Source organism: Equus przewalskii, chromosome 8, assembly GCF_037783145.1.
Source record: "Equus przewalskii isolate Varuska chromosome 8, EquPr2, whole genome shotgun sequence".
Lineage (NCBI taxonomy): Eukaryota > Metazoa > Chordata > Mammalia > Perissodactyla > Equidae > Equus > Equus przewalskii.
The window spans coordinates 39,308,656-39,336,195 of NC_091838.1; the positions used below are offsets into that span (position 1 = coordinate 39,308,656).

The window sequence follows — 27,540 nt, forward strand, 5'->3', positions numbered from 1 at the left end:
CTCCACACTGCAGCCTGAGTGATCCTTCCAAAATACTCATCAGCCACAGAGCCACCCTGCTTTCAAAGCCTGAAGAAGCTGCCCAGCCCTTCGTCCCTGCATGATGGAGTTGACATGCTCACGGCCCAAGGTAGCAGTGATGAGGCAATGGGGGTGGGGTGGAGGTGGGGTGGAAGGCAGCTGCTGACCAGTTCTCGATTATTCTTACGTGTCAGATGAAACAAAATTTTTCCCAGAAAAATTCACGTTAACCTCTACTGAGACTCATAATTTAGTGATCCTACCCCTCTAATGAACTGCAGTCGACGTGAGCAGAGGTCGCCGCTCCTTCGCGCCCAGCACCGTCCCTCACGGAATGAGAGCTCAAGAATTCGTTATTAAAAGAAAAGTGAAGTAAATGAACGTGAGTAATTTAGAGTTATATGCATTAAAATACAGACTGCCCTGGGCAGATCACGAACACGATTCTTTAAACAATGCCCATTAATTTCTGGGTATAGTTTTAAAATCAATGGTTCCTACACTTAATGAGAATACATATTTTTTCAAGTAATTACTATGATGGCCAGACATTTTTTCTAAGAAAGCAGAAAACAATTCATAAAAGTTCTGAAGCACAGTGCTATGTGGGCCTTATTTGGGGCCGAATGGTTAATATTCAAGAAAATCCCCTGAATATAAAATCATAGAAGAGAAGTCTGGGAAGTACCCGCACTGTCCGCTCTGCAGGTCAGTTGGGCCACACAGTCCTGACCTAACAGATCCACGCCCCGCCCTCCCCAGGCCAAACATAATGGAAGCTGGAATAAGGAACTCTACCCTAGCCCAAGGAAGCCAGAGCTGTTCTAGATCTGTCCCAGAGGGGCCCAGGGACCTTCCTAGACAAAAGGTGACTTGCAAGCATCACTGCTGAGGTGGCTTTTATCAGGTCGCTTCTACAAAAATGTGCACATCCCTAAGTGTGAGGAGAGAGCAGATGCAGAAAAATCTGTTGGATTCAAAGTTGTGTCCTCACTCTTAAATGAAAAGTAAAGAATTCCTGAGGAAAAAAAAGGATTTACCTACAAATTCAACCTAACTGTTAGGCAAAAGGTACAGCTGAGCTGAACCTATCACCAGGCACTTAGATTGTTCTCAGACATTGTCATTCCTCAAGGGAACCAGTGACAGGAATTTAGGGCTAAAGGGTTAAGCTTTTACTTTTATGTCAGGTCCTTGGTCAAACCACTTTTATAGTATGTGTGTAATGACTTATGTGCAAGTCTGGAGGAGTCTCGGCTTCATTCACATGAAATCTTCCGCCTTTCACTCTCCTATTCTCAGGAAAATGTCTACATTACTTTGGAAGAAAAGAGACTTGATCCTTCGAGAGATCAAGGCCCCCACACCCTCAGTCTTAAAAGTGGTCTTGCAATTTAAAGAGAAGAAAAGTAAGAAACCAGACCTAAGTTGCCTTTCTTTATGTGCATCCAAAAATTACCTTAATGATCGTTACGAAAAGATCCTTATTTCATTGTTATGGAACAATGTAAGGGTTGACAGCATGCCGTGAGTTCCAGTTTAGATTCTGCCATGTCCTAGCAGTGTAACTGAAGCCAGGTGTGTTTCCTCACCCGTAACATCATAAAATTATCATGTCTCAAATTTTTAGGCACTGTATGCGACATGTTCACTTATCTTCACATCACGGTAAGACCAAAGTTTTTCGAGGCTTAGTGGTTTCCTCAAAATCACCGAATTGTAAGAGGTGGAGGCAGAAATTAAATTTGGTCCTATGAATTCCGAACCCTTTCTCCTAGCACAGTCTGCCTTAAAATCCTTGGGACAGTGTCACTTAAGACAAGGGTAATGCTATATTAAAGATCTGTTTCCCAACAGATCTAAAAAGCAAGAAAGGAAAGAAAAACAATTACTACAGAAGATCATTCATATGTAGGTTATTTCATTCTATATACTAATAACTACCGTTTGATAGACTGTAGTTTTATAATGCTAAATACTACTGTCAAGATCATATATTTTTCTGGATAGATGTTATAAATAAATGTACAAAGCTTATAGATACTGAAAGAATACAGCATGTTACCAGCTGAATACAAAGACATAATTCTCAATTTCTTCCTAGATATTTATCTTTGGAATTTTAGTGACCTACAAAATACTCAACATACATAATAGTCCTAAAATGTTCAAATGAAAGTGATGATGTTTTAACGACGGCAACAAGTGTGCCTCACAGTATTACTAACTTGAATAGAGCAGGACAAATTTTCTCCAAAAGATGCTAGTAAAAAAATTTTCAAAATCACAAGGGGCCGGCCCCGTAGCCGACTGATTAAGTTTGCGCGCTCCACTGAGGCGACCCAGGGTTTTGCCAGTTCAGATCCTGGGCAGGGACATGGCACTGCTCATCAGGCCATGCTGAGGCAGCATCCCACATGCCACAACTAGAAGGACCCACAACTAAAACATGGAACTATGTACTGGGGGGCTTTGGAGATAAAAAGCAGAAAAAAAAAAAAAAAGAAGATTGGCAACAGTTGTTAGCTCAGGTGCCAATTAAAAAAAAAAATTTCAAAACCACAAAGTCCTTAAATATCTTAGCCACAAGATACCAATAAAATTGAATTTATGTCTAGATTAATTCGACAATGGAAGAGTCAGCAGTTAAAGGGTAAACTTCCCATTGTCCTTCTTTTCCTGAGAAACTTTGAAACATTGAAAATCAATTCCTTTTGTCCTCTTGTTATTCATCTGCTAAACATTAAATAGAAACTCTGGGCATTGAGTGATTCCCGCAGGGTCTTTCATCTACAGAGAAGCCTGGTACAAATTAAATTCTTACTCTCTCTCACAAATTATAGATATGTATTATAGTAGACTACTGAGTTATCAGTTTTGCTTCTGCTAGTTCAGCTTAGTGTGACTAGCTGATTGTAGTCCTTTATCTAAAGTTACTTTGAGGTTGGGGATTGTGGTGCTATGTTAATTAACGTGGAGCACTACCATGTTGTTCTGACTTATGGGCTCTATTTTAAAAAGCATTTGTTTAGATATTTTGCTTTAGTTACTTCCCAGCTCCTTCAGCCATTTAGGCTACATGTGTGTGTATTTTAATATACTGGAATACTACTAAATAATATTACTTCTGGCAGCGATATTATGCTATAAAATGACCATCATAATGGTTATTACAAATAACGTGGAAAAACAGACTGTGCAGTTCTCTTAGAAATGTTTCACTGATGCAACCATTGTTTTAGCATTGGCCTTTAGGACCAATAGATAGTGACTGATTCCAATCATGTACTATGTCTTTAAGGAGAGCACAGCTTACACAGTGCATCCCTGTTGAATCTCTTCTATCAGAAGGACCACGTACGCTAACACACATGCAGCCGAGGATTCTCTAAATTGCGCTAGGAAGTTATAAGAATTTCATTTTCAAAAAAAAAAAAAAAAAAAGAATTTCACTTTCATCTATTACCTAACAAATATATTAAAAACCTTTTTGGGGGCTGGCCCCATGGCCAAGTGGTTAGGTTCGCGTGCTCCACTCAGGCGGCCCAGTGTTTTGTTGGTTAGAATCCTGGGTGTGGACATGGCACTGCTCACCAAGCCACGCTGAGGCAGCGTCCCACGTGCCACAACTAGAAGGACCCACAACGAAGAATATACAACTATGTACCAGGGGGCTTTGGGGAGAAAAAGGAAAAAAAATAAAATCTTTAAAAAAAAAAAACAAAACCTTTTTTGGCAAAGTTGTTATTTTGGATCTTTAATACAGACAAAATTTGATCAGCCCTTGGTCAATTCCACAAGCGCCAGGACTCCCAAAATTATTCTATTTTCTTCCCCAAAGATTTGTCTAACGTCCAATAACTCCCTTTGCCTGTCTCCTAGAATCAAAAAAAACACTCTAATTAGTGGAAACTATCTTCTTCCCACCAACACCTCACCTCACTCGAATCCTCCTGCTGATTGATAACAGCCAGGGCGTCTTCCGCCGCCTGCCGCTTGGCCTCGGCGACTGTTCGCTCCATCTTGGCTCGCTCTGTCGTGATCATGTCATGGGCTTTCCGCTCAGCCTCAGACACGGCCTTCTGCAGCTCAGTCATCGCCTGGCGCTTCACCTCGTTGACGGCCTCCTCTGCATGCCAAGCGGGCCAAACAGGACAAGAGAACATTTCTCTGTTAGTGCAGGGCCTTGCATACTGATCCCTGTTAAACAGAATTCTATAGAACAGACATGACTGTCATCCCAATTATTGGGCAGTTCTTCTGGTTGTCTAAAAAACCAAGAGATTTCTGAACTTCACGTAGGAAAACAAAGGGTGAGATTTTTTTCTTTTAACTTACACTTCTGGGAATATTTTTTAAACTACTACAGCAGACCCCCTTATCTGTGGTTTCCCTTTCAGTGGTTTCAGCTTACCTATGGTCAACCGCAGCCTGAAAATTAATATTAAACGGAAAATTTCAGAAATAAACAATTCATAAGTTTTAAACTTGCACACCCTTCTGAGTAGCATGATGATATCTCCCACCTTCCCACTCCGTCCCAGGTAGGACATGAATCATTCCTTTGTCCAGTGTATCCGTGCTGTATACACTACCAGCTCATTAGTCACTTAGCCCTCTCTGTTATCAGCTCGACCATCGAGGTATCACAGTGTTGCGTACTTGTGTTCAAGTAATCCTTATTTTACTTAATAACGGCAGCAAAGCACAAGAGTAGTGATGCTGGCAGTTTGGATATGCCAACGAAAGTTACTGTTGATTAATCTCTTATCGTTCCTAATTGTAAATTAAACTTTATCATAGGTATGTATATACACACATAAAAACATAGTATAAATAGGGTTCCATTCCATCTGTGGTTTCAGGCATCCACTGTGGGTCTCAGAACGTATCCCCCGAGGATAAGAGGAGACTACTGTATATCATCACTACCACTTTCCTATTAAACTGGTACCTCCAGAAAGGATTCTGGGACCAGACTAAGTAGTTAAAGGACAACCACCACCACAAGAAACCTGTCTAGACAGTTCAGACACATAGAGAAGGTGGTTTGTTGCAATGTTATAGCTTAATATGAACATAGGGAGTACATTGGTAAACCTTTCAGAAAAAAAGAGAGGAAGGGAATGCATTGTACACATACATATATATAAGTGCAATCATTCTCCTGTTAAAATATACAGCACAAAAGTGAAAAAGGAATTCATACAGCAATTAAATTAATGCAGATCTTTTTAAGAAAATCAGTGATGAAACAGACAATGCTTTTCTTTTTCTTAAGTCGTTCCCTAAGTAATATGGATATATGCCTTTATAGACTAAATGATAGAGATTTTTAAAAATCATTTTTTCTTTTCTAAATTTGAAGCTGTTGTCCATCTACTTAATCAAATGTACACACAGTTTTGGCACAGCCAACTGTTGCACTAGAGAAATATAACTGAATCATACCATAGGCCAAAACAATCAGGCCTGACTACGAACCTGCAAAGTGTTAAATTAGCTCTTTACTTTTGGTGATGGAATGGGTGCAAAGATTTAACTAACGTACAGCCTAAGATTGACAACTAAACAAGTAATTTCCATTTAAAAAAATTAACTGTTCTAATTAACAAGGGAAAATATCCTCCCTCTGAATTAGCTTATCTAATTTTCATCTTTATTCAAAGCAAAATGACAATGATTAATTGAAAATTTAATAAGCAGTAATTATTAACTTGGCAAACCTAGTACCAATTAACACTCTATTAAAACTAATTATGACATGTTTCATTCAAGTGTTTGCCCTTAATTGTTTCACCCACTTAAAAAGTACCTTAATTAAATGTTCTGTATAATTAAAAACATAGATTCCCAATAAAAATGTTTTACTGTAGACTAAAAATGTAAGAGATGCAAATATTCCTATAGTTTCTTAAATTTCTATGGTTTATTTGACACATCAATAGTCCTTGACTTGAGGATTATCATAGCCCTCCACTAGTAATTAAGCGTCATGACTTTTGTAGCCTCTGTTATTTTAGCAGCATTGTTTCTGAAGTTCATTCATTTGCAATTACTCTCTGTTAGGTTTTATAAAGTAAAATACAAGGAAAAGATCCAGACCAGAAATATTAACTAAAATATGTTAAGTCTTTGTTGGTTGTTTTTAGATATGCATTTAAAACGTGGGGGGGCTGGCCCCGTGGCCGAGTGGTTAAGTTCGCACACTCTGCTTCGGCGGCCCAGGGTTTCGCCAGTTTGAATCCTGGGTGCGGACATGGCACCACTCATCAAGCCATGCTGAGGTGGCATCCCACATTGCACAACTAGAAGGACTCACAACTAAAAATACACAACTATGTACCAGGGGGCTTTGGGGAGAAAAAGGAAAAATAAAATCTTTAAAAAACAAAAATTTGGAAGGAAACAGAGTACTGCACAGAGCTTGCAGCACCTTCTTCACCAGGAGGTGAAAAGATGCCTTTATCACCCTACCACATAAACGTTTTGGGGCACCAGGGAAGCCCTGCCCTTCTAACTATATAGCCAGGGTCTAATTTAGTTTGAATATTCAAGGTGAATTAAAATTCTAAGTGGTAATACAGGACAATAATTTTTGCTTACGATCAAAGCTGTAGCTTGACTAATTGTATATGCAAATCAGGCAATTTGTATTTAAATTATGCATTCCTATTCTAATCCCACAGGCATATACAGATCAGCAAAGAGAATTGGTAGGACATTTGCAAGGTGCTTGAATATTTATTACCAACTGCAAACATTCACTGATCGTTTGAAAAAGAAATATACTGAAGAAAAACATTCAGTTGCAATTTAAAAACCGTCTTTATGTTAGATTTTTTTTCTCCAATTCTATAAAGCCTTTGTAACTTTAGAGTGCATTCTTTATTTTTGCTGTTGCTTTTCAAAGTACTACTTTTAGGGGAAAACCGATGTGGCCTTCAAGATTTGTTGGGATTCCAAATACTTATTTATTATTTATTTTTTATTTTTTAATTTTTCTTTTGAGGAAGACTAGCCCTGAGCTAACTGCTGCCAATCCTCCTCTTTTTGCTGAGGAAGACTGGTCCTGAGCTAACATCCGTGCCTATCTTCCTCTACTTTATATGTGGGACGCCTTCCACAGCATGGCGCGTCAAGTGGGGCCATGTCCGCACCTGGGATCCCAACTGGCGAACCCTGGGCCGCCAAAGCAGAACGTGTGAAATTAACTGCTGCACCACAGAGCCAGCCCCGGGATTCCAAATATTTAAAAATGTATATTGTTGTTATTATATTGTATTATCAAGGCAAAACATCCAGAATTTCAATAGGGTCTGTAGATTAAATAATAGTTTTGTATCAATGTTTAACGTCCTGATTTTGGTAACTGTCCTATGGTTATGTAAGAGAATGTTGTTGGTCTCAAGAAATACACACTAAGATATTTAGGGTAAAGAGACATCATTATCGGCAACTTACTCTCAAATGGTTGGGAAAAAAATATGATGCATAATAGAGAAAGAAAAGGATGGAAGGAGAGAGCAAGAGAGAGAGAAGATATTAAATACAGTAAAATGTAGAAAATTGGGTGAAAGGTATAAGGGAATTTTCTATACTATTTTTTGCAAGTTTTCTGCAAGTTTGAAATCATTTCAAAATAAAATGGTGCAAATATTATATGATGTACTTTCAAGCGCAAGATATACTTTTTGCAATTATAATTTTCTGTGAAAAAGGATGCATTGGGTATATTAATTTTGAGACTTCGTCCCTTTGATATTTTTCAAATGCCTTAAACTTTATGTACTTATCTTTTGTCACAAAGTAATATATAATACTCTCATTGCAAAGGCACACTTTATAGGGTTTTTTCCTAAAAAGAAATTTGCCCACAGCAAATTTTAGAATCTTGGAGAAAATGCTTTCAAATTATAACAAGCTGAGTGCAGATGTCACATTCTGCCCTCAGTGTTTCCATCATGTTGTATGCCTTGATACTGAGAACACAGGAAATGCTTTTTAAGAAGCCTATAAAGATAAATATTATAAGCAATTATTCAAAACTTCCAGATGAAACTGTCATCCATACTTTGGGGATTTAATATACTCCTTAAAATTTAGCATCCATCCATATTAAACTATTCCCAAACAGTTCTTATGGAGCAGATTAGGGATATCACTGTGAGAAGAATACAAATTTAATTGATACCGCTTTCAAATCATACTTTAGGTAGAAGACCTAATATGGATGATAGGCACATCTAAAAAATAATCCAAACATTTGCTTAATAAAGTTTAACCCTTATTAGAGAGTACATGGACACAACAGAAATAAATATTGTTCTCTCTCTACTCCCGAAGTCCCCACTACATCAAATACTCCCAGAATTGGTTTCAGAAACCCACAAAATGGACAGTGAAGAAAAATAATAGTGGACTCAATAGATTACAACATGTCAAGTGAAAAAAGAAAAAAAAAACTGATTAAGTGGAAAATACGTAGTGCAGTTTTGAATTTGCTTCCAATTGCTTACCACTTATGGCAGGACTTCCTTTGTGCATAGCTATTCAAGTTGACTTTCCAACAAAGGTGGGATATTCAGAAAAATCTGCTCTCACTTAATAGCAGTCAAACAAAGACTTGAGCGGATAATAGCACAGAAAGAATTTGGATTACACAAGACTTTACTGTCAATTTTGCTTTATGAACTATCAAGGATTTAACTTAAGTACACATAAATAAAGGAAATGCAGAGAAAGACTCTCCCTCAACACAAAAAATCATCCTTCTGCTCTCCAAAATGGCAATTCTTTGTAGCTATTATTGGAATAAGTTGCACTGACAGCTTAAAAACAGGGGAGAAAAATGGTTAGCAGGAAAATGTAGCAATTCTTTTTCCAGGTAGGTGGCACCTAGCACATTTTAACAGCTTAGGAGTATCCCATAACTAATACTCATGTAGAAAATCTTCTTAGAGGTGATGCTGTAAATCTGGTAAGGCTATGTAGCTGAGCAACTTATATATTTAACCTTTAACCTTGCAGCTAAATGGATCCATCCGATTTGCATATTGGACATGCAAGAGAGCTTTCTGGTTCTCAATCTAAGTTACTAAGCCTAGAATACTATCAGATTTTGAAACTCCTTATCACTTTTACGGTAACAGGTATTTCTCAGAAAATCTATAAAAATATTTTGATAAGAACCAAATGGCTAGAGAGTCAACAAGTTGCACAGCACTACAGACACAGCTGGGTCAAATCAAAATCCAAAGAGAAATCTTTTGGAGAAAAACACCCTTCTCTCTTGACTCTTGCCCCTTGATTGGGGTTCCCAGCCTTCCACCCATCTGACTATTTGCAAAAATAGTATTTTCCAGTTTCTCAACTTAAACTGTTTTAGCAGTTGAAGTTACAGCAGCTCAAAGCCACAGTATGTGTCTGCCACGTCATCTTTAACTCTAGAAACAGGTTTACGCTTTATCTCCTGAGTTGGGTTTCACAAAGTTTTTGCTCAACTTTTATAGTGCTGGTGTTCCACCAAGATTCTGCCAGATCTGAACTTCTTTAAGCCCAATACGTCAATGAGTCATCAACAACTTTAAATCTACTTCAAAGCATACAGCAGTATCTCTCAATGAAGATCAGATAGTGCACATGGAAAGGAAAAATAGAAGTTTAGCAACTTTGTCACTTAACTTAAAAAATATTTAGCTCTGGTCATTGAATATTAACTAACACAGAAGATGAATTTTAAAAATTGGTTGTAACCATAAAAATCTCTGAGTGCCTCAACAAGTCAACTAGATTTGATGTGATTTTTTTTAAGAACTCAGGAGATATATGTCATTTACACCTCAGTAAAAAAAATTCAGGAGAAAAGGCTAAAGTATGCAATTTAATTTATAAAAAATCAAATTTTTTTTATAAAGGAAAAATTGCACGCAAGTTGAGAACTCGCATGCCAACTTCCAGTCTGAAACCATTACGGCCTGGAAAAATAGAGGTTTATAATAGAAATATTTCCAGACTCTCAATAATAGTGGTAGTAGCAGATGCTAATAAAATAAAACTATTTCATGTTCTAATCAGGCCTGGTTTAAGAATATTAATCAGGATTTTTCAGTTTCGTTTTTGGGGGGAGAGTTGTTTTGTTTTTGTTGTGTTGTTGTTAGCAGGAAAGCCCTTTCTTGTCATTCTTCACATCACTGCATTAACAACTGCACACAGCTGCCAGAACACTAAACTTGTGTTTTTAAACAATTCTTACCAGCTTTCTTCCAGATCTCCTCTGGCACGTATCCAGAAGCAGGCCTGTGAAGGAATTCCCGATGTGCATCTATGAAAAATAAAAAGCGGGTGGAGGGAGAAGGAAAGCACCATAAGCACTGTTATGTCATTACACAGAGTAGAAGTAAGCAATGCCCATGATCTTGGCTTCCCCACAAAAACATAATTTAAAAGGCTGAGCATTTCACTTCTAGAAAATAAAAATAGCAACACCAGTCATCAGAGCTCAAGGAAAACAGAAGGTCATTGGTCTAAATGCCTTCTGTGCTCAATGCCAAAACAACTGTAATGATTTCATTATACAATATGATGTTTGGGAACACTGTTCCCAGCACTCCCTCATCTTGTGAATTTCTATGGGTATATTTTATTTTGTTAAAGAAAATAAATTGTATTTGGTTGTTTTCCTTTCAACAGACAAATTGATAGTTAAAAACATCAAATGCAAGGGTAATGTAATTTTCACATAGCTCTGATTCTACCATCTTTCAATAGTGAGCCTTTCTCCACAGCTAACCAGTTCTCACACTTAATTATTTCCTTAAAAATCTCACTGAGCATTAAACATTCTCACACAAATTAGATCATAAGGATTTGACATGGATGAAAGCAAGAAAGAATCATTAGAAGGGATTCACAGATATTCAGTTGATCAAATAGAATTAGTACATGCTTCCCAAAAAAGAAAACGAAGTGCCACTTTAAACAAAATGCTGTGATTATGCTGAAAATTTCTCAAATTTTAAAAGTTTGAGAAAACAGATCATAATAAAGTTTGTGTAGGAATGCTAACCTCCAAAATAACACGTTCATGGAAATGACATGAAACCTTTTATATTTTTTTATATATGCTTGAAAATAAACTTAAAGTGCACACAATCTTTCATAGCTAAAATATACACTACATGCCTTCCACATTGGATTTTCAATAAAAGCCTGCGTACAGCCATGTGTCACTTAAAGACTGGGGTATGTTCTAAGAAATACGTCGTTAGGCAATTTTGTCTTTGCGCAAACGTCATAGAGCTTACTTACACAAACCTAGATGGGACAGACTACTACATACCTAGGCTATAGGGTACTAATCTTATGGGACCACCGTCATACATGCAGTCTGTCGTTGACAGAAACATCATTATGTGGCACATGACTATATTTAGACATTTGGGGGAAGAAAATCATTTTAACTTTTATAAATATTACAATAATTCAACCCATGATAAATTTTGAGTAACTGAAATATTCTCTACATTTATAAGAAATGTCAAGTAGTAGAACTATCAGTTCTATCTAATGGTGTGTTGAAGATCAAAAGAAATCCAGTCCAGTCTTCTGTATTTTATAGAACTACAGAACACTGAAAATAGAAAAAAGTACAATCAACTTAGCTAAGAATATATCATTTCACATTTGAATGACTTAAATACATTTAAATGTTTTGAATCCTTGTAGGGTACATAGATTATCAGTTGGTCACAACACCCGATTTCCCCAACTATTGTGAATTAGCAAAAGCTTATTATAGCTTAGTGAAGGGCATATGGGAACTCTCTGTACTATCTCTGCAATGTTTCTTTAAATCTAAAATTATCCTAAATATAAAAAGTTTATTTCAAAAAGTTTACATTAGGGGCTAGCCCAGTGGTGCAGTGGTTAAGTTCGCACATTCTGCTTTGGCAGCCTGGGGTTCACTGGTTTGGATCTTGGGTACAGACCTAACCACTACTTGTCAAGCGGTGCTGTGGTAAGCATCCCACATATAAAGTAGAGGAAGATGGGCACAAATGTTAGCTCAGGGCCAGTCTTCCTCAGCAAAAAAGAGGAGGACTGGTGGTAGATGTTAGCTCAGGGATACTCTTCCTCAAAAAAAAAAAAAACTTTTAAAAAGAAGGTTAAAATTATAATTTCATGACTACTTGATAATCAGATGGACTGGAAATATCCATACTTTCTCATGTGCATATTCATTTCTATAAAGTAAATGATGAAAACCAAAATATTTGTATTTAAGTAATTTTCATTCATAAAACAGCTAGATAAAACTGTTTGGTGTATACATGGCTTCAAGGGAAGGTGATATGGCTAGTTTAGATTTATCAAGATTACCTTCCAAACCGCTATAACTATTTCCAGAAGAAATAAAGTGCAATCAAGTTCACATTTAGCCATATGACACAGTGAAATGGAAGGATTTACTTTGACAACTTTTAAAGACAATTTTTTAGGAGAAAAGACTTTGGCTTAAGAGTAATTTATTGGATAAGAATAGATTTGTAAAGTCTAAAGACAAATAGGAGAAATATGCCTTCTCCAAAGTAGCAGGAAAAAAAAGAGTTTTTCATTTATTGGGTTCAGGAAAAATCAATAGCTTTATAAAAATTATTTTTTAAAAAATAGTCAATCGTTACTATAGGGAACAGAAAAGGTGATGTTAAGTTATCCAAAGTTCACACATGAAAGATACTAATTACTAGCCCCAGGCAGCACAGGCAGAAGCGAGTTAGTTCTAGAGCTCAGTGAAGCTGAATCTTAGCTTTGCAACCTACTAGCCCTAGGTCATTGGGCAAGTTAGTTTCTCCTTGTCTCAGTCACCACATCTGTAAAGTGGGGACAAAACTGATAAATGTGAGAGCACTGCTGTGGGGAATAATGAGATACCTCCTATTACATGCTTGGCATGGCACATACTAAACTCTCATTAGACATTAGTTGCTATTACCCTCATTATTATTGTCATTGTTTAGTAGATTATCCAGCAAGTATAGAATATACTTATTTCCTTATAAATAAATAAGATGAAAAGAGCACTTTGAATTTCTGTTTTCTTCCAGCACTTAAATCCAAATAGCACAAAACTTTACAGAAAGCAAAACCACTGAAGAGGTTTGGAATAAGCAATATACACTAGGAATTTTTTACTCTCTGAGTACATGTCACTTGGGATAGAGGTTATTTCTGTAGTTAGCAATTTACTGTCTTAGTCCTTGGTAAAAAGTCCTCAAGTTCTTGGATGATACTTTCACATTTACATATATATACACATAGTTTACAATATGCCCTCCAGTTCTAAGTCACCGCATCCCAGGTAAACATCAGGTCTACTACAGAACGAATGGAGTGATCCATAGTAGATGTTCTCCTCAGAAATCTATTTTGATACACTGATGAATACTATAATAGCTATAGAAGCCAAATAACTAATAAATTTAATATCTTCACTTCTGATTAAGTAAGAGCAATAACAAAGTCTACACAGGCAAAATTGAGTTTAAAAAAACAAAAAAATACTGAAGTTGATCAATGTTACAAGAAGAGACAACTTCTCTGCTAGAAATTTCTCATTTTAGAATATTGGCTAATCTAGACAAACCCATACAAAACATCTTAAGTTTCTAAGGCTTGGATTCTAAAGAAGCTAATTTTTAACCATTAACTCTTGACCACCTATAAAATACCAGTTGCTATAAAATGGACGGTTTACTAAAACGTACTCATAGAAACAAAGACAGAAGTGCCTACACAAGATGGTTTAAAATGTGAAACGTATACATAAGAAACTACAGAAAGATGGAAAAATTATAGAAAAGTCCTTGTAAATTACGTTTATCCTGCTTTGGGATGCACACTGCTTGGAGGCAAGAGAGGAAGAGGAGGACAGCCTCCAGAAGATAACACACATCTATGAAGAGAGGAGACTAAGTCAAAGTGGGGAAAACGTTATAAGAAATGTGAAAGAACAGAAAGAACAATCAATGATGTATGAAAGAGACGGAAGATGCACTACACTTACGACAGAATGGAGACCATTGGATACTAGATACAGCAAGGGCCGCCATCAATATACATGAAGGATGAGCTGATAGCCTTTGGAGAACCAATGTGACCTCACATGACCCAGGACAGCAATGCTCAAAGCTTGGCAGCACCTAGGTATAGCCTTCCTCCTGTAGTGGGCAGAATGAGGCTGTGATCATGATAATATCTATTACAAAACCATCAAAAGAAAGGAAGGGTTAAGTGAATTCATCTTTACAAATGCTATTTATTTTTGTTTTTAAGGATAATAAATTCAGAAATTTCAATCTTATGTTTCAGAAGCCCAAACCCAACCTAGAAGTCACCAGCTGCATTAGGATTTCCATCTTTAACAATAAAAATACCTGATAACTCCAGGAGGCAATCATCTCTTCCTGTTTTTAAAAGATGGACGTATCTAACTAATAGTCACATCTTTTTTAACCCAATATACTTAAATACGGTAGGCACTTTACTTTAGGAGCTCAACTGAATGGTCTTGAAATGAATTTCATGATGTGATTTAAAGGAATCAATACAAATGTATACAATTCTGAACTTTTCTATGCAAACACACTCTAAATAACTTGTCTGTGGTTTTTATAAGCTTATAGTATAGAAATTGAATAAAGTATTTCTTTGGTTAGGAGCAAACTATTTTTCTATAGCCTTGTATTATGAATTAGGGTCCCAAAGCACAACTGATTTACTATATTTAACAGCATTCCTCTTTTTTAGTTTCTCTGCCTATTAACTAAAGCAGCCACCTAAAAGTTACTGCCTGGAATACTTTCTAGATAAAAAAATACCTAAGAATCTACTATAATTTCATAATCTCGGATGCCAAGCAAAAATACTAGTTTCATGTACCTCTATTCTTTACAGTTCCTTGAGATTGTATGTTAAAATAATAATAATAGCTATTACTTATATCACGTCTACTATGTGTCAGGCACTATCCAATATGTTTTATACCTTTTAATACATTTAATACAAAAACCCCTATGAAATATGTATTGTTACTATCCCCATTTTACAAATGAAGAAACTGAGGCACAGAGAGTTTCTTGGCAAAGATCACAAAACTAGTAAAAAGAGGAATCAGAGATTCAAATCCAAACATTCTGCTCAGAATCTGTGCTTTTAACCTTCATGCTAGATTTCTGAACATTTATTTAGACAGTACTGAGACATACGACATATTACTCATATGACAGTCATAAAACTTGCCAGCTAGAGGAATTTTAAAATACTACATCTACCTGGGGCAGAGTATTAATTTAATGGGGGGGTGGTATTAATTTAAACAAACTTCGGAATTTCTAAGCTTTTTATGAACAATCAACTCAATTTTCCATTCCATTTAAAACAAACAAAAAACCTCTTTCTGACATTTCTCTTTCTGGGAAGAGCTAAAAGCTCTTACCAAAACATATATGAAGGTATTTTCTAAATTTCATACCCCCTCATCAGAATATTCAAACATTCGAAAAACTCAAGGAAAAATGCACTCATATTTTAGAGTTTTATGCTTCAGTCTCTGACATCAGTCTTAAATCTATCATTAGATAATTCTTTTAATTCTCTCTCATGATGTAAAAGACTTCTAGAGAAATACAGAGGGCACACAAGCACAAGATTAGCTGTAGAAAGATTCTAGAATAGTCCAAAGTCAGTAAAAAGAAAGTAATTTAAAGGAAATAAAATGTCAGGAGCCAAGAGAGTGATGTAAACAGCATCCTGAGAGAAAAAGGAAATGAAAACAGAGAAAAGACGAACCATACGGACCCAGATAAACACTCCGAGAGCACGTGAAACGCTAACCAGCAGTTTACCTACCTCTGTATATAAAAGTAATTCTACTTCAGTGATCAAATCTGTTAATTCTGATAGCATTAAATTACTCTTCAGTGAAGCAAACAATATAACAAAGCTTAAATGTGCCAATAACAAGTATTACTTTGAAAACAGACAATTGTTTAAAAAATTAGCTTTCTAATTTTGTTAAAACTTGGATATTTGGAGTTTTTCCTGAAAAAAGTGACTAACAATAATAAAGACAATAAAAATCTATTATTTCAAGGAAAAATGTATTATTTCAAAAGTCCTTCAAGGTTATCAACCTGTTTTTGACTTAAAAAGAAATAACATCATGAGTTCAGTATGTACTCAATTTTAAAATTGTTTAAGAGGCTATTCAAAATACTCTTTATATCAGATCCCAAGGAGAACTCCCAAAATACAATTAGTAATAGATTAATCACGTTATCTTACTAATCGCTTACACTAACTCAAACCACGGACGTATTTCAAAAGGGAGAATGGAAATGAGTTTAACAAGTACAGCACAGACATGAAGTTACATTCTCCTCTGTGCAGTCCCCTAATACAATTTAAAAATGCTAAGAAAGTGTGTATGACCAAACATTGCCGGTGTTTCCAAGCTAGGGATGTAACTAGGGCAACATTTTGAACTAAAGAGTCCTGCTGAAGTTCAGGTCTCATTTAAGACCACACAGCAGCTTAAGAATTGAGAGAATCAGGGTAAAAGAAACACATACAATAATAACCATGGGATGTGGAGATCTACAGGTACATAAAGATATAGACATATCCATAGCTCTATCTGTACACACACTCCACTGCACACTTTAAAGAGGCAGAAAATAGATTTGCCAGCCAATAATCTCCAATCTTTTCATTGCACACCAATACATTCAACTCCAAAACCTAGGAGAGAACATTAGAAAGCTCTTAATGTAAATGATTGTGGTCCATGATTATAAACCACTTGTCCTCTTATTTATAGCCACAGCCCAGCCCCACAAAATGGAACCCAAACGTTTCAAGAATCAACTAGTAAAAGAAGCACAATGAAATAATTGCTAGATGCTAAAACTTGCACATGTATGGGGCTCTTGACAGGTTCTCTCTAAAAGTTTCTTCTTTAGAAGGCAATCTAGGGTTCTGTGTTTCTAAGGAACATGACTGTTTTAACAGAGCCCAAACAAAGAAACGAAATATGTGTAGCCTCTGAATAATATAATCTACAAAAGCTTAACGTCAAAGCAACCTCTCAATTTTACCAAAAATATGACTTCATTAAGCATCGATAAAAGGAATAGAATATGTGTACTCTTAAGAAGGAGTTTTTAAAACCAAGATTGTTCTTTTGCTTAAATAACAGGGAAGCTAAACTGGTCTTCCTGAGGCATGATATACATCTACATCACCAGAATCTACACGCGATAGTGGGGACTATATAACACGTGTCCTATGTTCTCTGTGCTGGAAATAATTAACTTAGGTGTAAGGTCTTATCAATTTCTGAAATTTATCTTTTACAATGGACAGCAGATAATACTAATGCTGTCAGTCCAGGGAACTGAACTGAAGTGGCCACTGGTGCCACACCACTAGCTGTCTCATGGCCTATCTCCTGTTCCTTAAGGGAAGGAACGAAGAATCGTTTTTGTGTATTACAGTGCCTAGCACGATGCCTGGCACATAGTAAGCATTCAACAAATAAGTACTGACTCAATGAATTTGTTCAATACAGCAGGCTAAACTGGATATTTTTACACCCAAAGTTTTATTTACTTTAAGGCTCTCAATTTTTGCCTATACTAGATGGTTACAAATACCCACTTTATTTGTCCTGAGCAGATCTGTCATGATTGACCAACTTTTGTGCAAAGTAAGGAAACAAATGTGTATTCTACTATGGTCTAAACAGTTTTATTTGAACCAATATTGGTGCAAATTAAACTTAAACCTATTTTCATTGCCTGCCTTTAGCATAATCTAACACATACATGTTTGTCTTTAAAATATGCCTTAGGGGCTGGCCCGGTGGCGCAGTGGTTAAGTTCGCACGTTCCGCTTCTCGGTGGCCCGGGGTTCACTGGTTCAGATCCCAGGTGTGGACGCGGCACCACTTGGCAAGCCATGCTGTGGTAGCTGTCCCACATATAAAGTAGAGGAAGATGGGCATGGATGTTAGCTCAGGGCCAGGCTTCCTCAGCAAAAAGAGGAGGATTAGCAATAGTTAGCTCAGGGCTAATCTTCCTCAAAAAATAAATAAATAAATAAATAAAAATAAAATATGCCTTAGAATAATGCCTGTCGGGTAAATTAGTGACTTGGAATTTTCCTTTATCTAACACGTATTATGGTAATAGGTATTCAGTATTTGGGCATTAGTAGGAATCCACAAACCTAAATGCGAGGGAAACTTTATTGGCTAGGAATAATTTTAATAAAAAGATAATGTGATCAATAGCCAGATAATATCTCAAATTTTTAATTTTTGATACTCAGCCATGAGTGATAATGAGGCCAATGTCATAAGCTTAATCTGCACATGTGTAATTAGTTTTGCTTTACGGCATGGACTGTACCCTAATCTGAATTACCTGACAGGTATGGCGCTAAAGATAAGAACAGAAGAGGAGAGAACAGGGATCGACACCAATCCACCACCACTAAGTTTACTCAAATGGTATACATATGTAACAGCCAGCAATGTAAATCATGACAGCTTATTATTAATTCAGGAAAAACCTCGCAGGTCACTCAAAAATTCTTTCAAGTTCAAGATTTCTTTTCATATATTTGTGACTATATTCTATTTATAAACCCAACAATTCCCAAATACCCATACTAAATATGGCTACCTACTGGCATTCAATTTCTAAAGCACAGCTCTATTAATAGTCTTGTGTATAACTAGAATTAATAAAAGTTATGGTTAAGCAACCTAAGTTAAGGTCAAATCCCAGGAAGAGAGCTACATCTTTATCACTAATTTTCAAGTGGCAGTGGGCAAACTCTACAGCCCTTAGGTCTCTCTTCAAGGAGGGGTTTTGAGATGAAGTGTGTTTTTTAAAAAAATATAAGATACAGCTACAAAACAAGATTGTCTAAGAGACTCTGCCTTAATTAAAAATCAAACAACACATATCCCTGTGTGCAGTGCTCTCAAACACTGGCGTGCATCAGCAATCCCCTGGAGAGCTTGCCGCAAGTACAGAAGTCCCAGACCTACTCCCTGAGATTTGGTTCTTGAAAGTTGGAGGCAGGGTCCAAAGACCTGCATTATGAAGGAGCACACGTTTTAGTGATGCATATGAAATTCTGCTTCTACTTTGAAATAAACCCCACACATTAACCTGGAAAAGGAGTTTAAGTTTTGTGAGTGTCTTGCTCTATGCATATCTGCCCACTTTCCTAACAGACAGACAAGACTTATTCAAGGATATATCAAGTGTCTAGTGTTCTAAAATTCTCTGCATATCATTTATCTTTTAAAAGACAAGTTAAAAATAAAATCAGCATTAATAGCATAAGAAACCTCTGCTCAGTATGTCCATCTGAAGAAAAGCTACCTAATGCAACTGGGTCTGGGTTGACGGGACTTTGCTGCCTGGAGTGGCTGCTGCTACTGCTGCTGCCCTTTTTTAAGTCCTCGGCATCACTGTATCGCCGGATCCAGTAATTCAATTCCTCCCGGTCTGCTTCCTGACATCGCCTTAGTACAGTGAGAGATCGTCTTGTTTTCTCTACCATGTCCATTATGCAGTTTAACAGCTATGGGAGAAACAGGGAAAAAGGAAGAACATATCAATCACCACAACCTCAAGACTTTGCGGGTAGTAAAACACACCATTTTAGGACAATGAAGGATGCTATTTTATTCCCAAAGAGTTCAGTCTAACATTTGCAAAGGTTACATTTGAAATTGAGACTTGATGAGTAAACTCAATGGGAATGAGGCTAGAAAGTGGATGGCATGAACATGAGTCATGACTGCGAGATTTCAGCTGAAGGCAGACAGCGAGTAAAGCCACCTTTCCAAATACTAATTCCATTACCGTAGAAACTAAATGACCTTTCACAAGAAAACAGTAGCCTGTTTATCTGGCTTTGAGGAGTCCTTTCCATGATCTACACATTTCTCTTATGGAAGGGACTTTGATATCAATTTAGAAATCAAATTCTACATTCTCCTTCTCATATTCTCACTCATTATTTTTTTCAAGACTAGCAGGAAACATAACACGTTAAAAGTACCCCCATGGTTTCCTTTTATCACGTAAACTCACTCCAGTTGTTTTCAAAACAATTTTTTTTTTTTTTTCAAAACAATTTTTAACCCAAATAATTACAGACATCTTACATGGTCAAGATGTTTCCATTCCTCTGCCCATTCTCTGTCGGTTAGTCTGTGATCAATCATTTCTTCTTGACGAGTGCCATGCAACCCTACAAATGTAGAGAAGAAGTCTGAATCACCCTGAAGCATTCAGGACATAATTCACATGCTCACAGGCACTTAGCAAAGATGGGCAAACTAAATAATGTGAAAATACATTTGACGTTGAATGGAGACGTGAGTCATACTCAGATTCAGAATTACCTAATGGGTTCCTCGTAGAATGAGAAAATGTTAGAACTAGAATGAATTTTAGAGGTCATCTGGTCAGAACCTTTTCTCTTACACATGAAGAAACAGGAAGTAAAGTGACATCAAGCCCTGAGCTAGTTACCCATACAACGTTCCCTAAGTGAAAATAGAAATATATCCTAACTCTTAATCAATACCAGAAACCACAAGTAGCCATTAAGTGGTTTCAAAGTGTGACTTTCCTGCATTGAAAATAAAGAGAGCATAAATCGTTTCACATGAGCAGGGATATGCTTATCTAAAACAAGCATGGAAAAATTTTTCCACATTTCAGCATAGTACAAATGGACCCAATCCCTACTACATATACTTCCATGATACAATTAGGCCATAAAGAGAGGTTTGCACAATATGAAAGCTACATATACACATTCAATTTACCAAAAAATAAAAACAGAAACAAATTGAACATCCTTTATGGAAAAAAAAAATCAACATACCAGATATAATTTGGACAAATATCATAAATCCAAGTCAAGAAGCTGAAAGTCCTAATATGTAATCCACAGCATTAGTATTAATGCTCTTTCGCATCACAGTTAATAAACTACCATGCAAAACTAACATGTGAATGTTTACCAAGCAAGCAACAATAGTAATGAACATGAGCAGTTAGCTAGGATGGTCATCAAAATAGAAAATAAACATGTCCTGCTAGAAGGATAGGATGGAAGGCTCTGATCAGAGATACCTGAAAATGTGCTGCTTCTCTTACAAATTCATTACGCATAAAACACCTTACGTACTACTGTAAAAGAAAGACATTGGGCTACGGCAATATTCTCCATTCTAAACAACAGAAACTCTTCTGTTTGACTGCTACTTCTCACACCATTATTCTGAAGAGCAAATTAATATGGCGTGGTGTGCCTTTTAGACACCTAGGCTCTGTCTCTGAGGGCGTTATATAGGAGTTAAAATAGGACAAGAGTTATGAAATACTGCATTCCACTTTGTGGGAAATCTGAGTGGCTAGAAATCCCCTCTTTTAGCTGCTTTAGAGAAATAAAGATGAGTCACATGACTCTTTTCAGCCATCCATGAAATATGATTTAATTTAGAGCTGATAGAAGTGATCAAATACATGACAGCTCTTTCTCAGACTAAGTAAAAAGCTAAATATAAAACACTTTGCATCATTCCTGTCCAATTAGAACACATTCTGAGATACATTTTAAAAGTTAAAATTGTCAATGCCATCTATTGGTAAAAAAGCAAAATTGCAAATATGTCTTAATAAATTGCATAATAGAAAAGACATGGGAGAAAAGTAATATTTAGTTATTGCTCTGTTTGTTGTGACTATTTCAAGTTGAAATGTTTGCAAATACGTAATTTTTGTTGACTTATTTGTTGCCTATGTTTTAGGGAAAAAGCATTACCGTTGAAATGAGTCATCACAGAAAACAACCAGAGAAGGATAAAGATATAAATGTGGCACTGACTTTCCCAATGGAGATATCTTACTATTTCCCTTTAAGAACCAAGAACTCCAGAGTTCTCAAAAGTTTCTCGGCTGTCCCCTCATGGCTACAGCACCTCCAGGTATTACACACTCACATGAAGGAAGTAACGGGTTCTCAAAAATTCAGCAGACCAAATCAATAATGATATGAGCTCTAACACCTGGAATAATATTAACAAGCAACAGAAAGGATGGCTGTGGCTAATGGGATTCCAGCAAAAATGGAAAAGCGCTAAGCATTATGTCACTTAAAATAAAAAAGTACATTAGAAACATGTTTGACCCCAAGTAATCAGTGAAAAAATATAGGACTCATTTACTGCTTTTGAACTCTGAAGGCCATTTGTTGGATAGAATTAAACCTTTAAAAAGAAAAAGTAAAACAACTCAAAATCTCACATTTATTATTTTCTCTATTTCAGATATTTAAATATTCATCACCACACACTTTTTATTTATATTCATAATACCAGAGAGATGTACTATAGGAAAATAGCTCAGACTCATTAAAATACATTTTCATTTGTGGGAAATTTGACACTAATGTTGAGTCTTAACTGATTCCTAACTAGTTAAACTCTAAGTTTACTTATAAACTAATACTGCTTGTAAAGTTATTTTAACAAAGGATTCTAGTGAATGTATGTCTCTACACATAATAGGCATTTATAAATCCTACCAGACTCAGTATATCTTTATAATAATTTTTATATTCTCAAAATGGCAGCCTGATGTAACACCATAATTTGTTACTCACATATCAAGATTTTATTTTACGTTAACACACACTAAACTCTGCCAGACCTTAGGGATGGTTAAGTAGTTGCACACATTTATAGAGATTAGCACTGTTAGTTTTATAAGTGAATATAATTAAAAGGTAAGGAATATGGTCTGAAGAAAAATCATATAAAACCAGTGGGCACAGATATAATTCATAAAGGGATATTTTACATTACGAGATGAAAACATAATTACTGCACAGAAGCGTAATTACTTCCTTGGTGATTACTTTACAGTGCACTGGTACGAATATTTCATAAAATAGCATTTGCTGTCTAAGAAATAGGCCATTTCCTAACACATACAAAGTGGGATATTTTGAACTGGTCTAATAATAATCTAGTGACTCCACTTCTATTTGAGAATGAGCAATCATGGTTTGGGGGCATTAAGTCATAAATAAATGGCAAGGCTTTTGCTTCGAAAGCAGTTGTTATCATGTTCGATTTTGGGGTCAGAATACAATCCAGACCGAGAAATAACATAACCAATTTAGACAGCTCTTCAGAAATGGTACCTGAGAGAACATCAGAGAGACTAGCTATTAAGAAAGCACAAATTATACGCTTAGCCATTTGTCCAATACACAATACAAACGTAGAAATGACTACTGTAGCGAAGCAGAACTACTATTTTACTATCTCACAACCAGGACATCAATCACCCCTCCCCTCACCCTGACTCTCTCTATCTGCTTTCTAAACATTTGCAGAGTTGTGTGTAGAAAGGCAAAAAGATGCTACATGAGGCAGCTCCTATTTGCTAGTAACCTAGTTAGAAACGTAACGTAAATTTCTGCTCACCATACTCTCTACCTGTGGCTAAAAACACACTGTTCCCACTATTCAAGCAGAGGATAACTGGCTGGGTGCCTTTCCCTGAGTTCTGCATCCTCAGCTCTGTGTTTTGGTTTTTCACTTGGCCTTCATCCGTTGCTGTTTCCAGTATCCTGCCCACCAAATTGTCAATGTCAGGAAAGTCTGTCAACAACCAGCTACAAGATAAAGGAAGTCCTGCTAGTGGGTGGTATGGACACAGGAGACGGAAAAAGAAGAGAGGGCTGACTGTTGATATCAGTTTATAAATAGCTTGACTCACCAAAAATTAGGACCTGAAGGAGGCCCAGGGACAGTGCTCTGATGTAATCACCTCGACCACTGACTGTGTATCAAAACTTACTTGGTTCATCTTCCTTCTCGTTTTTCATGGTGGACACTTGTTCTTTAAAAGAAAATGTCTCCTAAATGCCTCACTTCCAATAATTTTATGCAAAGAAGTAATGAACACAGGCCAATGGAACACACATTTACCCAAACTCATTCCTTCTTTGGTATTTTGATCTTTGACACTAAATTGTCAATACTAAATTGAATCACTGGCACTTTCAGGTAAAAAAAAAAAAAAAAGTACCAAAACATTCCTCAAAGAACATATGTTGAGTTAAGCTACAGATATCATACCATATCATATTTTTCAAATCCAGAATATCATGGAGACTCGAAAAATCAAAATGGACCTTAAGACTATCTGAAATAAAAGATACAATGAAAGAAAAGAAACATTTTTAAAAACGTATGTGGCAGATCGATTGCATATGAAATTTCTCACATTAAAAAAAATTAAACTAAAAATTCACTTTGCATTTGTTAATACAGTTGAGGGTTTTATATTAATTTAGACGCCCCCCCTCCCAAAAAAATAAATAACCTGCTGTTGTAAAGAATGTAAGTGAGAGAAAGCACAGCTGTTAAAGAACATATGAATACTAACTAAGTTATCTCATAAAAGAGACAATATAAAGAAAGAGAAGAGAATTTTTACCCCTATCAGATTTCAAGCCTCAAGTTCAGCTGAGAAGTAATGATGCAAGTCTTCAAGCATCCAATCCCATAAGAAGTGAAGAGTTCCTTCAGTCTTACCCATAGGTCTGTTTCTGTCCCTGAGGTCCCTGTGGCTGGGGTGTCGATAGGAGTCCCTGTAGTGGTGGGCAATGGCCATATCATCCAAACGGTAATGCTGAGGTGGAGGTGGGGTTGGGTGAGGCAGGCCATTGGGCTGGTAGGATAAGCCATTATTTGGACTGTACCGCTGGCCTGGGCTAATAGTGCATGGTCGCTTGCTTGGATGTTCTGAGTGCAAAGGCTCTCTGTCAAAGCCATTTTCTTTGGTTCTGAGGGAGGAAGAAAAAGAGTTTATTTCATAATGTACTCAGAAACCAACACAGTTGACACTGAGATTTGAACTGTAATATAAACAGAATATTCATTTACCGGCCAGAAACTTTCTAAACTCAGCTTCCCAGACCTTTGGGAATTCACAGGAACCCATGCTGGGGCCTAAATGTTCACAAGACTGCACACAAGTGAAAATGTTTCAGTTCTCATCAAATTAGCAAATACCTTTTCAGCTGAAGCTCATGTGGTTAAGTCATAGATAAGAGGAAACCCAATCTCCTCCTACAAATAACATTTGCGTTCAAAAGAGTACTTGCCTTCTAACAAATTACCCTAAGACTGATTGTATTGGATGAAGATTCATCAAGGTAGAATAGCATCGCTCCCTTGATGAATTCTTAAATACACTTATTCCATTTATCCAACCTGGCGACTGACTTTCATGTCAGAGAACATCTAAGACCTGTGTCATCCATACAGTAGCCACGTGAGGCTGTTTAAAATAAATGTAAGTTAATTAAAATTAAATAAAGTTTAAAATTCACTTCTTTAGCAGTAGTAGACAAATTTCAGGTGCTCAACTGCCACCGTGGCTAGTGGCTATGGTATTGGACTGTGCAGGTAGAGAATATTTCCATCATCTCAGAAAGTTCTACTGGACAGCACTGATCAAACTGAACTAATGCAATAAAACAATGCAATGTCTGGGACTCTGACATTACCTAGAAGACACCTAGATAATAGATTAGCCGTCATAAAGAACTCAGCTGGGACTAGAAGGAGGATCTAGGTGAACCTCCTTATTTTAAAGTTGAGGAAACACATGCCCCGAGGAACTATGTGAATTCTCTGGGGTCATCAGGTCTTAGGGCAGGACAGACAGACCTTGACTGCACTTCATCATGTGATACACAGAAATTTGAACTTGGTTCCCCGAAGGACCATGGGATGAGACCTGATACCTAATCACTGCTCTTAGATTCTCAAACAGAAGCAGGGCTAAAGACATATTTTCTGGCTGAATGTATCTCTCTATTCTTAGAGACTAATTCAATATACTCAGTAAGATAGGAACAAACCACATACAACTTTGACTGGAATCACAGCTCCTAAACTAAGTTTTTACTTAGTAGCTAGCTCTCCTCACAAGACCAGCACTCTATCCTTAGACCAGTGCTCTCACCCATTTTCCCTGGGAAATTTCCCCATAACAATTCTACCAAGTACAGTAGCTGAAGATTTCTGCATGCCTTTTTGATTTAGGTTGGTGATAACAGCATAGAGGTCTTAAGACACTTCTTCTACTTCCCCAGTGTCTAGGGTAGTCTTTGTCTGATAATACTGGAGGGAAGTATCTCGACAAGAGAGATCATTAGGGGCAACAGGATTCTATAATGAACCATCCTTTATGTCCCTTTAGGGTAGAGACCCAGTGACAATCCATGATTAAAGGAGTTAGAGACAGAACACAGTGGCACACAAAGAACTGAGGGAAACTCTGCAGAGTTCACTATGAAATAAATCCATGCCCACCACATGCTGAAGAAAGATGCACTGTTGTGGAGATGAGAAACTGACCGACACTGGAAATGACAGCAGGGCAAGGTCCCCATGGGAGTGACCGCCAGAAGTCCCAGTGCTGCTCCCATCAAAGCATGTGTCTGCACTAAAACATATTCACTCCATACATTTTGATCATGGACAGATTAAAATGTCCAGTATAGCTCAGACATTATGTAAATGCATTACTTTAAAATAATTTTTAAAAGTAAAAGAAAACATTCTAGATATTGATTTATTTTCTAAGAGGATATCTATGTGATTCTAATCTGTATTTTCATATCCTATACATGTCTGAATAATACACTTCAATATTCAATGTGTATTACCAACACAAATCAGTTAGAAAATACTGAAGACTACTACTAGCTATGAATATAATGATAACCCAGCACCTACCTTACTGGCAGTGTGATATAGTGGAAAGAGCACTGGACTGGGAATCAAGAGACCTGAGATCTAGTCCTGGCTCCTACCTGACTAGCTGTGACTTTGAGCAAGCCACTTAACCTCTCCGGACCTCAGTTTGCTCATCTGTAAAATGAAAGAGTTAGACTAGATCAGTGGTTTTCAAACTGTCACTTGAGGTGCTTAAGGGATTCTTTCCGTAGGCAATGAAGAATTGTCCCCCAAACAATGATTTAAAGGACCAGAGGAACCCACTTATTATTCTTATCCATTTTAAAAACTGGGGTTCCACCTAAGGTTTCATTTTTAAAGGAAAAAGTCTGCTGCTAAAATTCAGTTTGAAAACCACTGGACTAGAAGATTTCTGTGGTCCCTTCTAGTTTGAAAACTCTGCAATTCAACTATCCTATATTTACATCTAATGTCACAGTTATGCAGATCAAAACCTACAGGGCTGATTATCCTCTAGCCAAACTGTGTCTAAGTCAACCACTTGAGCCAACAGAGAATTTCTCTGTTCTTTGCTTGAACAATTTAATTATTTATAGCTGATTTTTTGTGCAAAAATAGAAAATATCCTCAATACCTTACAG

At 36.7% G+C, this 27,540-nt stretch overlaps 1 protein-coding gene across 1 annotated transcript in view; it reads right to left on the reverse strand.

The window, feature by feature from the left end:
- RUNX1T1 (RUNX1 partner transcriptional co-repressor 1) overlaps positions 1 to 27,540 on the reverse strand; it is a 135,809-nt gene that overhangs the window by 11,400 nt on the left and 96,869 nt on the right. The window contains 5 exon segments of the mRNA XM_070630628.1: positions 3,960 to 4,150; positions 10,277 to 10,345; positions 19,479 to 19,680; positions 20,270 to 20,355; positions 24,725 to 24,975. Of these exon segments, the coding sequence (XP_070486729.1) occupies positions 3,960 to 4,150; positions 10,277 to 10,345; positions 19,479 to 19,680; positions 20,270 to 20,355; positions 24,725 to 24,975 (799 nt within the window).